This window comes from Xiphias gladius, chromosome 22 (genome assembly GCF_016859285.1).
Source record: "Xiphias gladius isolate SHS-SW01 ecotype Sanya breed wild chromosome 22, ASM1685928v1, whole genome shotgun sequence".
Taxonomy (NCBI): Eukaryota; Metazoa; Chordata; class Actinopteri; order Istiophoriformes; family Xiphiidae; genus Xiphias; species Xiphias gladius.
The window spans coordinates 9,924,752-9,937,591 of record NC_053421.1 but is presented as its reverse complement, the minus strand read 5'-3'; the positions used below and the strand labels follow the sequence as shown (position 1 = coordinate 9,937,591).

Sequence of the window (12,840 nt, the reverse complement as noted above, 5' to 3'; positions counted from 1 at the left end):
CATTATTTGGAGCAATGAAAAACATCTTTTTCCCGGAGAAATTCTGGTTGTTTTAAGGGTTTATTCATAATAAAATATGACTGATTTAATCAGTGTCAACAGGAAAGACAAAGATTTAATGTGGTTCCACAAAAAAAAGAAAAAAAAAAACATTGGCAGCGCCGGCACCGCCTAGCAGACTCTGATTTGCACAAGAACAGATGTAAAACAAACACACAAGAACAACAAGAAAATATGCTTTGCTTTCCTGTTCAAATTTTCTAAAAAATACATTTAAATATATATATATATATATATATATATATATATATATATATATATATATATATACACTAAAAAGATGTAAAAGATTTCCTTAAAATATTATCCATCTATGCAAAAAAACAGGCAGGTGTCTCATTTTCAAACAACAGAAATGACAGTTAACAGTTGAGGTCCCTTTTGTCACAAATGGAGCATATCACTTAGGTTATAATAAGTTGGTTATAGTGCAAATCTGTACTTTTATTTTTTAACCTGAGCGGTTGTTGTTGGTTGATGTTGTTTTCAAATGGAGAATATTAAAACCAAGATCTCATGTTAGAAAAAAACTCAAAAGTACAATTAAAGTCTTGAAATGTTATTTTGGGTCCTATTATGCTACAGTGGTTTTACAATAAATTAAATATGTATTAAATATGTACTTATTTGTCTTTAAGGTTTTTATAGCTGTTTATGCAGCGAGTATTTTTCATAAACCCCAAACTCACGAAACCAATAGAACATATTCACACTTTCACACACAGAAACACATACTGTAAACACATATTTTTAAATTTCACAAACAGGCGTGGTTGTTAGACAGAAAATAATAATAAAAAAAAATCCTTCAAAGCTGAATGTGCTTACAGTAGTTACAAACTTTTTATCCAACAGTGTTACGAACTTTGTATTATAAAGCTCTCCAGAAATAAAGGAGGGCATAGAGAGCTTAAAGCTCTGATTGCCAGTTACTAACGGGGCTTAGGTCAGGGCTACTGATGAGTAGCCGGTGGTTTAAAGCACCAGGACCCTGGATCACAGGATTTCGACTGCGCACTTCTCTTTAACAGGCACAGATCATACCAGCCTAAACAGAAAGTCCAGCTCCAGAACCACTAGAACAGGCTTCATACTGTGTGTGAGCTAATCTCAGCCAGGTACACAGATGATACAGTAGCAACTGCTCTATCAGGTTTTGTACAAAACCTCCTTGTACTCCTTGAAGTCTTGAAGTTTTGTAAATGTGGATCTTACATTGTTTTTATCTTGCTTTTTTAGATGTTCTCCCTCAGTTCTGCACAGTCCAGACCTCGAGGTCTTGTACAATAAAGTCTTCCTGTGTGGAGAGAGGCGCATTGTGGAAGGTGGGACAGGAAAAACTTGCACCGTGGTACAGATCAGCATCCAGCCACAGAGCGAAGCCACCCCTACAGACCAAGAAAAAAAAAGCACTTTAACATTCAATCTTTTCTTGCAGATAACTGGCACTGTAATCTCTGATATCTCACAGGTAGCAGGTAATGTAATTATTTTATGATCTTTTACTACTTTATGACACCTACACTTGTAATTGCTGCTCTTTCCTTTGGTGAGCATGTCTATATTTTACCGGAGAAATCAATAACAACATAACTTACCCTCCTCCACCAATTTGCAGAGATTCCAAATCACCGCTCACAAAGTAGGAGTTCTCCCCGCTCCACCTGTATGCCTGGATAGATGCCAAATACGAGACATTAGAAGCTTATACTCAAAATCAGTGGACACATTTCTAAATATTTGAAATCTTATATAACAAAAATGTATTTTTATTTTATCCTTTTCTGAAGGTTGTTACTTTCCTGATATTGTGTTTAGTTTCCTAAACAAAAGAAATTCTCTTCAATGTCTGCAAAATGTACTATAAACGAGACAAGACAACAAGTCTTTTCTTGCAATAAAAACAGTTGTCAGACATGCTGGTGGGCGGAGCGTAGGTAGCAAAAGAATGATCTGTTCCACTCTTACCTGAAAGTCAGGGTTGAAGCTGAACAGGAAGGTTTCTCCAGTGCCATAGCAGTATTTACTGATTCTGAATGGATGTGAAGAAAAAGCCCCAAACACCTGATAAGACCAAGACAGCAGGTCATTAAAGGATTACCCACAGATATACTTTTAATCTTTTGTTGTTGTTATTGTTGTTTTGAAAAAAAGGCTTGTAGGGTAAAGACAAAGATGCTAACCTTTTTGTGCATGTCTTTGATGACCAACAGGACAGGACTGTCCAGACCAGCCATATTCCTGTAGAGTGTGTTCAGGCTGCTCCCATGGATGGTGGTGCTGTAGGCCAGCTGCCATGGATAGCCCTGCGTCCTTGCTGGCATGTGAGCAGCGAGCTGTTGGAAAAGGGGTTGTTAATCAAAAGACGACATACTGACAGGTATGCAAATAATTAGCAACAATTCATCAAGGCAAAACTTGCTATAAACAAGCTGTAATCAATGCAAAATCGTCCACTAAGATTAAATGTTGCCAGGTATATTACTTGCTTCAGGTGGGTGTCATCCAGCAGCTGGCTGTGGTCGCTCAGGACAGGGAGAGCATCGTCAGCTTCCTCCTGGTATTCTGGCTCCTCCACCTCTGAGTCCTCTGAGCTACATAGGCTCAGGCGGCGTTTGGAGTCCTTCACTCTGATAATCTGGTAGAGGGCACACAATCCAATAAATCAGTTAGAAAATACTTAATGTCAAACACTTTCATATTCTCACTATTCTCATTTTTTCTGTTCTGAAAATGTCCCTTACATTACACAGGTACTCATGAGTGGCTCATGTAATGAAAGTGCACATGTAAAATCTAAAGGGTAAGCACTAGTATAATAGTGTACTAGTAATCGCAGGATGTAATTTTAACACAGCATAATCACAAGTGAATTTATAATTAAATTTTTGTTGACAAGTCAGCTAGTAAGAATAGATGGATGGATGATGACAAAACAACCATCTTAACCACCAAAGTAAAGTGTCCTTTCCCCATAAATGTAGTACATGATTACATGCAGCATAGCAGTCCTACCTCCACATAAGGCTCCACATAATCACAGGCAAAATAAAGCACTTTGATATTTTCTGGCAACAGCTTCATAACTCCTGATTTCTCTGTCAAGTTCTGCACTCAAGCCATGCTGGGTAGCATCCATCAATTTTGTACCCTCTGGGTTACTTTCATTTTCTGGGTTGGAAATGCCATTGGTTGAAAACTTATGTTTAGGGGCTTCTCATTGGCTAGCTCTGATACTAAACAAGTTTCTTTTCTCACTAAACAGTATTGTGATGCTGGGAGGGATTTAAAGAAAGGATGTCCATATATGGAGACAGTGGGATTTCCCGCAACCTCTGGGAGAACTGCCAAGCACCTAAGTTCCTCAGTTACTGTTATTCGGGGATGCTTGATGTTCTTTTTACAAATGTTTAAAATGTAGAGGACTTACTGTTTTGACCTAAAGCACCACAGAGGGCTTTTGTTTAATCTGTAATCGTGTGTGCGTGTGTGTGTGTGTGTGTGTGTGTGTGTGTGTGTGTGTGTGTGTGTGTGTGTGTGGGTGGGTGTGTTAGTGCAGTCTGTACCTCCCAGTTTTTAGTAGTGGGGCTAACAGGGTTGCTGAGGAGCTTGTTGATCACAGCGACCTTGTTCTTCTCTACAACCAGGTAGCGGTTCTGATGTTTCTCTCTGATGAGAAAGCGGGGCTGGCTGTGCTTCCTGTTGCCTTTAGTGTAGATATCTGGTGACCACTGCACAAAGAAGGTGTAGAGGTGGTCAACCCTGCAGCGGCAAAGGGAGAAAGTGCAATTTTAACTTATACAGTATAAATGTATGTGTGTGCGCACACGCGCCTACATGTGTGAGTGTGTGTGTGTGTGTCTGTCATAATGGTATTAGAAAATAAATAATAAAAGAAAGGCAACATCATCTTGACTAGAATACGGTAAATAAATCTTCATCTTATACTGAACTTGTAGTGTAGGTGCAGTCTTAAAGCATTAACGACAGTTGTCCCAACCCACACACAAACTGTAAGTTGAACACATGCCAGTTCACAATATTCTGATATCTGGTCAACATGCCTTAACATGAATTCCAGGGAAGTGATTCATGTTTTGAATATTTTAAGCATTAAACCATTCTTGACAGAGGAAATAAGCCACAATTAAGAATTAAAGAAATCCATGGCTCTTTCATTTACAATTAATGAAAGCATTTGCACAGGAATTCATGATATAAACCTATTTGAATGTAAGGATGTATAAACTCAAATAAGCCTCTGTGTTTCTCTTCCCCTAACTATCTCACTCTCTTGTCACAAACACACAATCACCAGCTCTTTGGTCTCCATGTATCAATCTGACTTCTACCATTGAATGTCAATAATAACTCTTTCCTTGCACATATGTAATAGTAAATGCACCCAACACCAAGAACACTAATCACTGCCATATGACTTTGAAAAATATTTATTTCCCATGCATTTGATCTGATTTGACTTCAAATAAAAAAAAAAAGATTGGATTCAAAATCTTGTCAGAATTAAATGGTCTTCGCAATTCTAAAATCACATTTTCTTACAGCTAAATTGGTGGAAGCAAACAGACCAACATATTGTCTGATTCAAGTCCAGGTAACACCACAATATTCAGGATTCAACATAACTATGTTTACAGTTGTCTTGATGATGCGTTTCACTTACTCTCCAACGCTGTAGGCAACCCCCATGGCTGACTGAAGATGAAGGTTTTGAAACTGTAAGGAGAAGGAGAGAGTAGGTGGTTTGGAAGCTCAGTGCTGAAGCAGCATGGCTACGCTGAGTCTCTGCCATCGCCGGCATTTTATACCAGCGGATCAATCGCTGAGATAAGCCCCTTTGACCATAAACCCTCCCTTTCTCAACCGACAGCTCTAAATGGCCTGCACGTATTAACACAAGGATTTCACAATGGTGCCTGAAAGCCAAAGCTGGTGACACATTAACTTGACCTGCTTCTGGTCCCTGTCCTTAAGGTTGGCTGGAATTCAGACAGTTACTGTGTCACGGTAGTGGCTCAGTGACTGAATGAGGTGGCTTGATAGAAAGATAAAGGCCTGTATGTATCCCTGTCTGTCCATTTGATTGGCTTTCTATTGTGCTCTCCTGTCTGTGTTTCACTTTTCCCATCCCTTCAGCGGTGAAAAATAAATTACATTGCCATTTAAGTGAATTCTTAGGTACTTGCACTTTACTTGAGTATCCCCATTTTGACGCCACTACGCTACATTTCAAGAGACTGTTTAATTTGCATATTATGATTTTAAACAAAACTTTAATCAGCATATAAAATCCAATGCATCGTCATAAAGAACATGAAACTGTCTAAGAATATCTCACAAAGTGAGTAGTTAATATTATCTCCACCTCAACTAGATACAATATTAAATGATCAGTACATTTAAATGTGTCAGTAGACACACTTAAATATATACAGTGTAAAAATATTAGATTGTTAGGGTCAATTCTGAATAATGAGCACTATTACTTATGATACTTTAAGTAAATTTTGTTGATAATACTGAAATACTTTTAATTAAAAAAGAATAGTTCAACATTCAGGGAAATACGCTTATTTGCTGTCTTGCTGCCAGTTAGATGACAAGATTTATACCATTCTCATGTCTGTAAAGTAAATATCAAGCTAGTGAAAGCAACCCTTTAGCTTATTAGCCTAACATAAAGACTGGAAATGGGGAACAACTCACCTAGCTCAGTCCAAATGTAGAAAAAAATGTAGTGACTAAGTAATAAATTAGGTCTCGCTTGTTTAATCCATACCAAAACTGAAGTGTAAAAACATCAGGTTATGGCTTACCAAAGGTTATGTTACGTTTCAGGAAGTCACAACACGTACCTTAGAAGTAATCCGGCACATAACTATTGTTTTTACACAATTTTCGTACAGATTTAAAAAATTAGATATAAAGTGTTAATTAATGAGTTGTAGGGGTGCTGGTATATGGGTTTTGTCATGTTGGGATTTAGCCAGGCTAGCCAGGCTAGCCAAGCTAAACAGTTGCAGGCTGTAGTTACTGACTGTATTTATCAAACAGACATTGGAGCGGTATAAATCTTCTCAAAACACACTCTCAGCAAGAAAACAAAGATGTGTATTTCCCAAAAATTAAAACTCTTCGTTTAAGTTTCACTTTGCTGAACATTTGCTTGTAAAAGAGTAATTTACACTGCGATATTCCTCCTTTTACTTAAGTAAAAGTTCTGGATACTTTTTCCACCACTGCATCCCATAACAGTTATATCTCTGTCTCAATTCCTGTCTGTCTCTCTCAGCATTCCCTTGAATAATCCAAAATGGGAAGTGATTACAGTTTGTTTGCACCGCCCAAAATGGAAGTCTCTCAGAGCAGGATGAAGAGCGCATAAAGGAGGCTGTGGTCTGTTGTAAGGCTTGGAGCAAGGCTGTCATTGCATTTTGGGAGTTTTAGGGATTATGCAATACCCAGGAATTGCCTATGACACATGGTTTAGCAGTTGTGTCTTAGCTTTACTCAGTGGCACATAACTACTGTTCATGCTCAGGGAGTGTGTATAAAGTATATACATATTGTTTTTGGATTTATTGTTTTGTTTTTATTGTTTTATTTTGTTCAGATTGTACGTTTGAATACACACAATGACATGGATGGTTATCCCTCTGCATTTCTCATTTGAGGCCTTTATCTTAACAGTCTCCACTCTTTCGGGATTAGTCTAAGGCTCAAGCCTTAATATCAAGATTAAATCAAAGTAGCACACCTTGATTGGACAGTTGACCGTTTATAAATGATCAGTGTTCAATACGAACCTTTCAGACATGATCAATTTCCAGTGTAGGCTATTATCTCTCTAAACTAATGCTCAAGCAGAATCACATAATCGTTTCTTTTTTTTTAAAAATTCTGTCTATGGTCATTGGAATTACTTGGTAAACCCAAATACACAGACCTCTCAATGGTTCTGGATCATCTGAACATGCTGAGCTGATGAAGCAGTAATCCTATTGGTGAGAGCTGCTTTGAGGATTTTATTTCCAAATATCTTCAATTTTATGATTAGAGCTTTCTTCAGTCTTCTCTCTACATCAGCAAATATTAATTTGTACTCTTCATGTAGGATTCTCGACTAATTCAAAAATATATACAGTAAAATGGGTATAAAATCATCTTTAAAGTTAAAACAGTTAAGGTGCTACAGCTACAATGACAGGACTGCATTCAGTTAAATTACAAAATGATTGTTTATGATAATGGTCCCAGTACTCAGGTTTGTTCATGTTCAGATATCAGGTTAAGAGATTACAATAGGGACACGCCGGGGTCAACAATCAGCTATGATGTTCTTACTCAAGAGAAATAGAAATGGATCAATTTGAGAGTCTGATGACCAGTCTGACACACAGACAAGATCGATAGGTAAACACAGAGGCACACAGATATACAGATATACATGCTTAAAAGACGTATAGATATATGCATGCATATGTGCAAACACCAGCAGACATGCATGCTCCCATACTCACACCCAATGCATGCATACATGTCATTCCCACATGACACCAGCAATTTTCAGAGAAAGTCACAGCTGAGATTTTTTTTTTTTTAATAATGTGATTCATAGTTTGGCTTTCATAGTGATTACATTATTTTGAGTTCCTCTGAGCTGATGCTCTGAGTACCCTTTGTCATCAAATTGAGTCTTTCCAATGCACTGTATTAGTAAGAAGAATGTGTGCTTGGCCTGTTTGAAATTTTGTGTTAACAGTAGTGAAGGTTACCTGATGGCCCATTCGAAGGTTTTAGTAGAATATCTATCAACGTTTCTATCTTCTTCAAAAATTGCAGCAGACAGGAATGGTTTGCAGTATTATCTTTCAGTAAAGAACATGTTTTCAAAAGACCATGCCATTTGAAAGCAAGGAAGAAAATATTTTGTTTCTGAAACTTTCAAGTAAACTTACAGAACGTTAGAAATATTGGACAATTAACGAAGAAATTAATGCACATAATGCAAAAAATTAAGGATGCAGTTTTTTTAAATGTGCCTTTTAGAATAATATTATACACAAAAAAATTCTATCACTTGAAATGTAAGATAAATACCCAATCTATCTTTTGTTGTATGTCATCATAGGAGACAATGTCTGCATATATAAATCTTGTAGGGAAAATAAATGCATATATTGATATGTGTGATTGTAGGATTTTTGTTGTTACTCTTTCTACAGCTGTGAGAGGCATATTTTTCCCTATTTCAGTTAAGATTTGTTTTAAAAAGTGAATGCACAGGTTAGGCATAAAAATTGGTTGGAACTCATAACTGTAAAGCATGCCGCAGTTTATCAGGAACTATACTCAGACCACCATGACGAACTACATTTGTCTGTGCTGACATTGCAAAAAAGCTTTTACATAACCAAATTTGATGCAAACTGCACTGAGATTCTGACTAAATTTTAAGACAAATCATTTTCAATCTTTTGTGGAGTTCTCTTTTTAAAGCAGGATAGAAAGACAAAGTGATTAGGAAGTAGGGCAATGGTTAAATTAAACTGTAACTGCAAACAACTGTGTCCAAGAATACTTAGGATGTGCACAGGCCATTAGATATTGTTTGGTCTTGTCCCTGGGGCTATGTGTTTCTGAGAAATTACATGTGTATACAGTATATTCACACACCCTCACACACATTCACACGCACATGCGCACGCACACACTTTGTCAATTTTTTGGTAGTAAGTTGTGGCATCAACAGCTGCAGAGCCATTATTGCTTCACCTCTCCTCCAATTCCTATAAATCACCTCTAACCAGACATGGGAAAAACCTCCATGGGCCAGCATGCTCAATTGTCTGGGTTCGATACACACACACATACACACAGGGACAGGGACACAAACATAGCAATCCGGCATGCAGGCACACACACACAAATTGGTATCACTCTGCAGGCTGACATTTTGTGTTTTATTTACTCCCGCAGGTGTTTCAGTGTTGGAGCCTAGACTGTAAATGCATTTTATGTCTTCTTCCCTGAAACCTAGTGTTGCCAGTAAGTGTGCCTCTGCAACTAACAGTGGTACATGTGTAAACTGAAAGAGCATGGTGGCTTTTCAGACATCTATAGCCAAGGTGACCATAAGTGGTAAATAAATCCACAGACTGATGCCATTGTTTTAGTGTGTTAAGATGCCTCATGAGTCCCTGTGTACTTCTGCAAGACCATCTTCTTACCAAAAACATTTAACATAAAAACATATTTATAATGTTTTTGACAAATTTTAGAGGTATTTACAAAGTAATCATTTAGATTTCATGACATTTACGATTACTAACCTCAGTTTCACACCTAATCAAATGAAACTGGCTATTGGTAACTGTATAAAATGACACAATGGCTAACTTAGGTAATACTAAAGCTCCAAAATGGCCTTAAGTATTACATATTTACCTCAATACTTTATATTTATTGCTGTGGAAAATTAGATTAGTCTCTAGAACTTAGTGAGTCACCTAGAAAGCAAGAAACACTGAATTTAAACAGCGAGCACACCATTTGTCTAAATAACTAATTGTATTTGGCTTGTTGAATGCATCTTGTGTTGTAGGAGAAAAAATAACTATCCCACAACATGCTAAGCAAGTAGGTGGTAGAAGTTGACAACATGATACAACATGACCAACATCAAGCTTCTTTTTGGCTTAATCCCAACAGTGGGGCCAGCCCTAAAAACGGGAATGTTTGTGACTGACTGACTGACTGACTGAGTGCGTGATAAAGTTACACCATTGGTTGATGGTCTTTCAAAATAATTTGGTGAAAACAGTTTCTATTGCATCATCAGGGGAGCAATTTCAGGCAGTGTTGCCAACTTTGAGCCTTTGTCGCTACATTTAGCGACTTTTCAGACCTTTTAGCGAGTCTTCCTCACAAAAGCACCTGGCCACTTTTTGGTCAAACCTTAGCTACTTTCCGCAAAAGAGTCGCCAGTATTGCCCTGCAAGCTCGAGGTCATTCTTTCCCTCCGCAGATACACCTCTCAATTGAACTGACTGCACGGCAGCTGACACAGACGTGAATGAGCTTCTAACTTTCTCTCTGAGTGATCATTTTACAAGTAAATATAGCAGAAACCATAGCATAGCTGTTGTCTTTAACTTATGAGCATGGTGATTTTGTCAGACGACTTCACGGTTATAAATTCAGGATTTTAGCAGTACAGAGCAGCAGCTTGAAAATGGCTTGAAAGTGATTTCTGGTTAACATGTAGTCTTTCATACTTGTTCCTTTGTCTAACAGAAAACAGAAAAACATGTAAATGAGAACAGCTTTATTGGGAATTTGGCTGCATTAAAATACTGTACATTTGAGCACAGAGAGTAAGACAGAAGCAAACAGATAAGGGGTGCTTTGGCCACAAGTTAGATTCTGACCTAGTCTTGTTTTTCATTTTGTTTTTCATTTCACCAAACCAAAATTGATGAACATTGTGGTTTGGTTGGAAAGCTTTTGAGAATTAGTCAAAGGGTTCATGTGTAAAGACTTTAAGGTGCTTTGTGGAGTTTTTGACTACAAGTAGTGCTGTGGTGCAATGATTTTACAACTGGGTCCTGCATTCAAGCAGGTGTGACGTGATACACTAATGTCATTATCAGTTGGTGACATGCAAAGCAGTGCAGCAATGTGCCAGCAATGGCAGTGAAAAAGGTGAACACTGGCAGGTAAACATGGATGCTAACAATTTTTGCAAAAAAAATTAATCCGATTGGTATAATAATCACAAAATATATCTTTATAACATTCAGTAATACCATGACAGAAAAGTACAATGAATAATAGTAGCTTTGTTTCTTTTATTATTGTGTGTGCAACCATTTATTTTTACAGAATTGTTAACATAATCCAAAAGATTTTATTTTTGAGCTTTTGATTTAATCATATTTGATTATATAAATATCCATCTTTACTGCAAGTCAGTATGAAGCTAAAATGAAGTGGTGCAGAAGTCATTTAAGCAACATGACCACATGTTGAACCCATTGATTTTCAGCGATCCAAAAGTCCATTAGGGGTTATTACTAAAACACATGAAGTGTATATATGTGGGTAGGCACAGGATGTGTGTGTGTGTGTGTGTGTGTGTGTGTTGCCTGGCCATGCCTGCTTACATTTTTGTTTATGAAAGTATATGTACGTGTAAGACATCCTCATCTAGTTGTGTGTGGGTTTAAATGCATGCAAGTCAACAGCGTACGTGTCTAAACGATAATAGAACAGGACTGAACATTTGTCAATCAATTCAGAGAGCATGGCCACAGTTCACAGGAAGGTTACAGGTGAAAGTGTATCAGCTTGGGTGACCCGCTAGATCAGGTTTACATGTGAATATCCAAATGTACAAAACTGTAATCTTAACTAAGATGATTCAGATGGATCAACCAAAAAAATACAATCAGTTAAAATCACTCTTTTCACTCTATATTCTTCATTGCTATTTTTTCAGTATGATTATATATTGTGCTAAAAAAAACCTAATGCTTCAGACAGATTTCTGTTGGCCTCGATCTCAATCTCATGATTGTACATTTAGTTGAAGTTGTAGAATGCAAAGTTTAAAAAGCAATATTCATCCCCGTTTGTCCAGCAATATAGTGGCTTTGCTTTTATCAGTGTAAAAAGGGCAGTTTTGAAATAAAGAGTGGTAGTAAACCACTTTAAGATTTAAGGACGACTCAAGCTGTCTTTGAGTCTAAGGATAGCTCTAACTTGTTCAGTTCTTGATATCCAAATTATGTGTTGATCAGTGTTTCCATTATTTGTCTTCCTCCTTTCGTTCGAAGCTGTCCTTATCTTTTTCTATTTGGTTGTGTGTAGTCATAGACTTTTCCCAGTGGCAGGTCGCTGGGAAGTACAAGTGCACATAAGCTGGTTAATGCAGTTATGCTTTTGTTATTTTTTCACCTGCATGCTGAGAGGCCAAATCTCAGAGCTTGCAGAACTGGTTCGGACTGGATACAGCACTGCCTTGACACTTTGAGGCCAAATCTCAGAGCTTGTGTGTGCTTGTGCGTATGTGCGCGTGCGTGCATGCAGTAGCAATAAAAAGCGTTAGCATAAAGTAAATGCCATACCTGGAAATTGTATACCTACAGGGCTATACAGTATATGGGGCCAATATTCTTTCTCTCTCTTCATGTCTTACTCTCTATACCTTCTCCTTCTCTCTCACCCAGTTGCAACCCCCTGAGGCAAACTGCTTACCTAGCACTCTGTTCCCAGAGACATTTAACTTTAAATGCCATTTAGTGACACACTGATGTAACATGTGTAGCAGCAGGTAGTAAAGGACAGGTTTATGCCTGTTTTATGCCTGCCTGACTGTGTAATAGCTCCCATACTTCTGTGTCAGTAAGCGTTAATCAGTGATGTTTCAGAGAGAGTAAGGTACCTATTGACCGACATACAGAGCTGTGACACAAAATTTAAGAAAGACCGCAAGTGAGCACATTTTCAAGAGGAAGCCAAAACAGAACTTCCTCTGCATCTGGGGTTTTGCTTCAAAGGAAAGTTGAATGGGTACAAGATAAACAGAGGGTTTAACTAAGGAAATACATAAGTTGTAATTGTATCTGCTTTTAAAATTAAAAAAAAAAAAAAATACATAGAGTCCTTCCATTGGCAATTATACTGAAATGTGTTATCATCATTTGAAAAGGTTAAATAGGAGAAAGAATGTGACCTACAGCTGACATAACTTAATTT

The 12,840-nt window shown here is 37.6% G+C and overlaps 1 protein-coding gene across 2 annotated transcripts; it reads right to left on the bottom strand.

Moving 5' to 3' along the window:
* Nucleotides 1-343: 343 nt before the first annotated feature.
* On the bottom strand, nt 344-4,852 carry LOC120784432 (nuclear receptor coactivator 7). Of its 2 annotated transcripts, XM_040118262.1 has the most exons (7): nt 4,745-4,852; nt 3,627-3,822; nt 2,546-2,698; nt 2,244-2,396; nt 2,029-2,124; nt 1,659-1,732; nt 344-1,448 (listed from the first exon to the last, which is right to left on the bottom strand). In XM_040118262.1, the coding sequence occupies exons 1-7, from the start codon at nt 4,768-4,770 to the stop codon at nt 1,310-1,312; spliced, it is 837 nt and encodes a 278-aa protein (XP_039974196.1). In that variant the 5' UTR covers nt 4,771-4,852; the 3' UTR covers nt 344-1,309. The 2 variants fall into 2 exon arrangements, with proteins under 2 accessions (XP_039974196.1, XP_039974197.1); XM_040118263.1 differs by lacking the exons at nt 3,627-3,822; nt 4,745-4,852 and adding an exon at nt 3,076-3,436.
* Nucleotides 4,853-12,840: the final 7,988 nt, after the last annotated feature.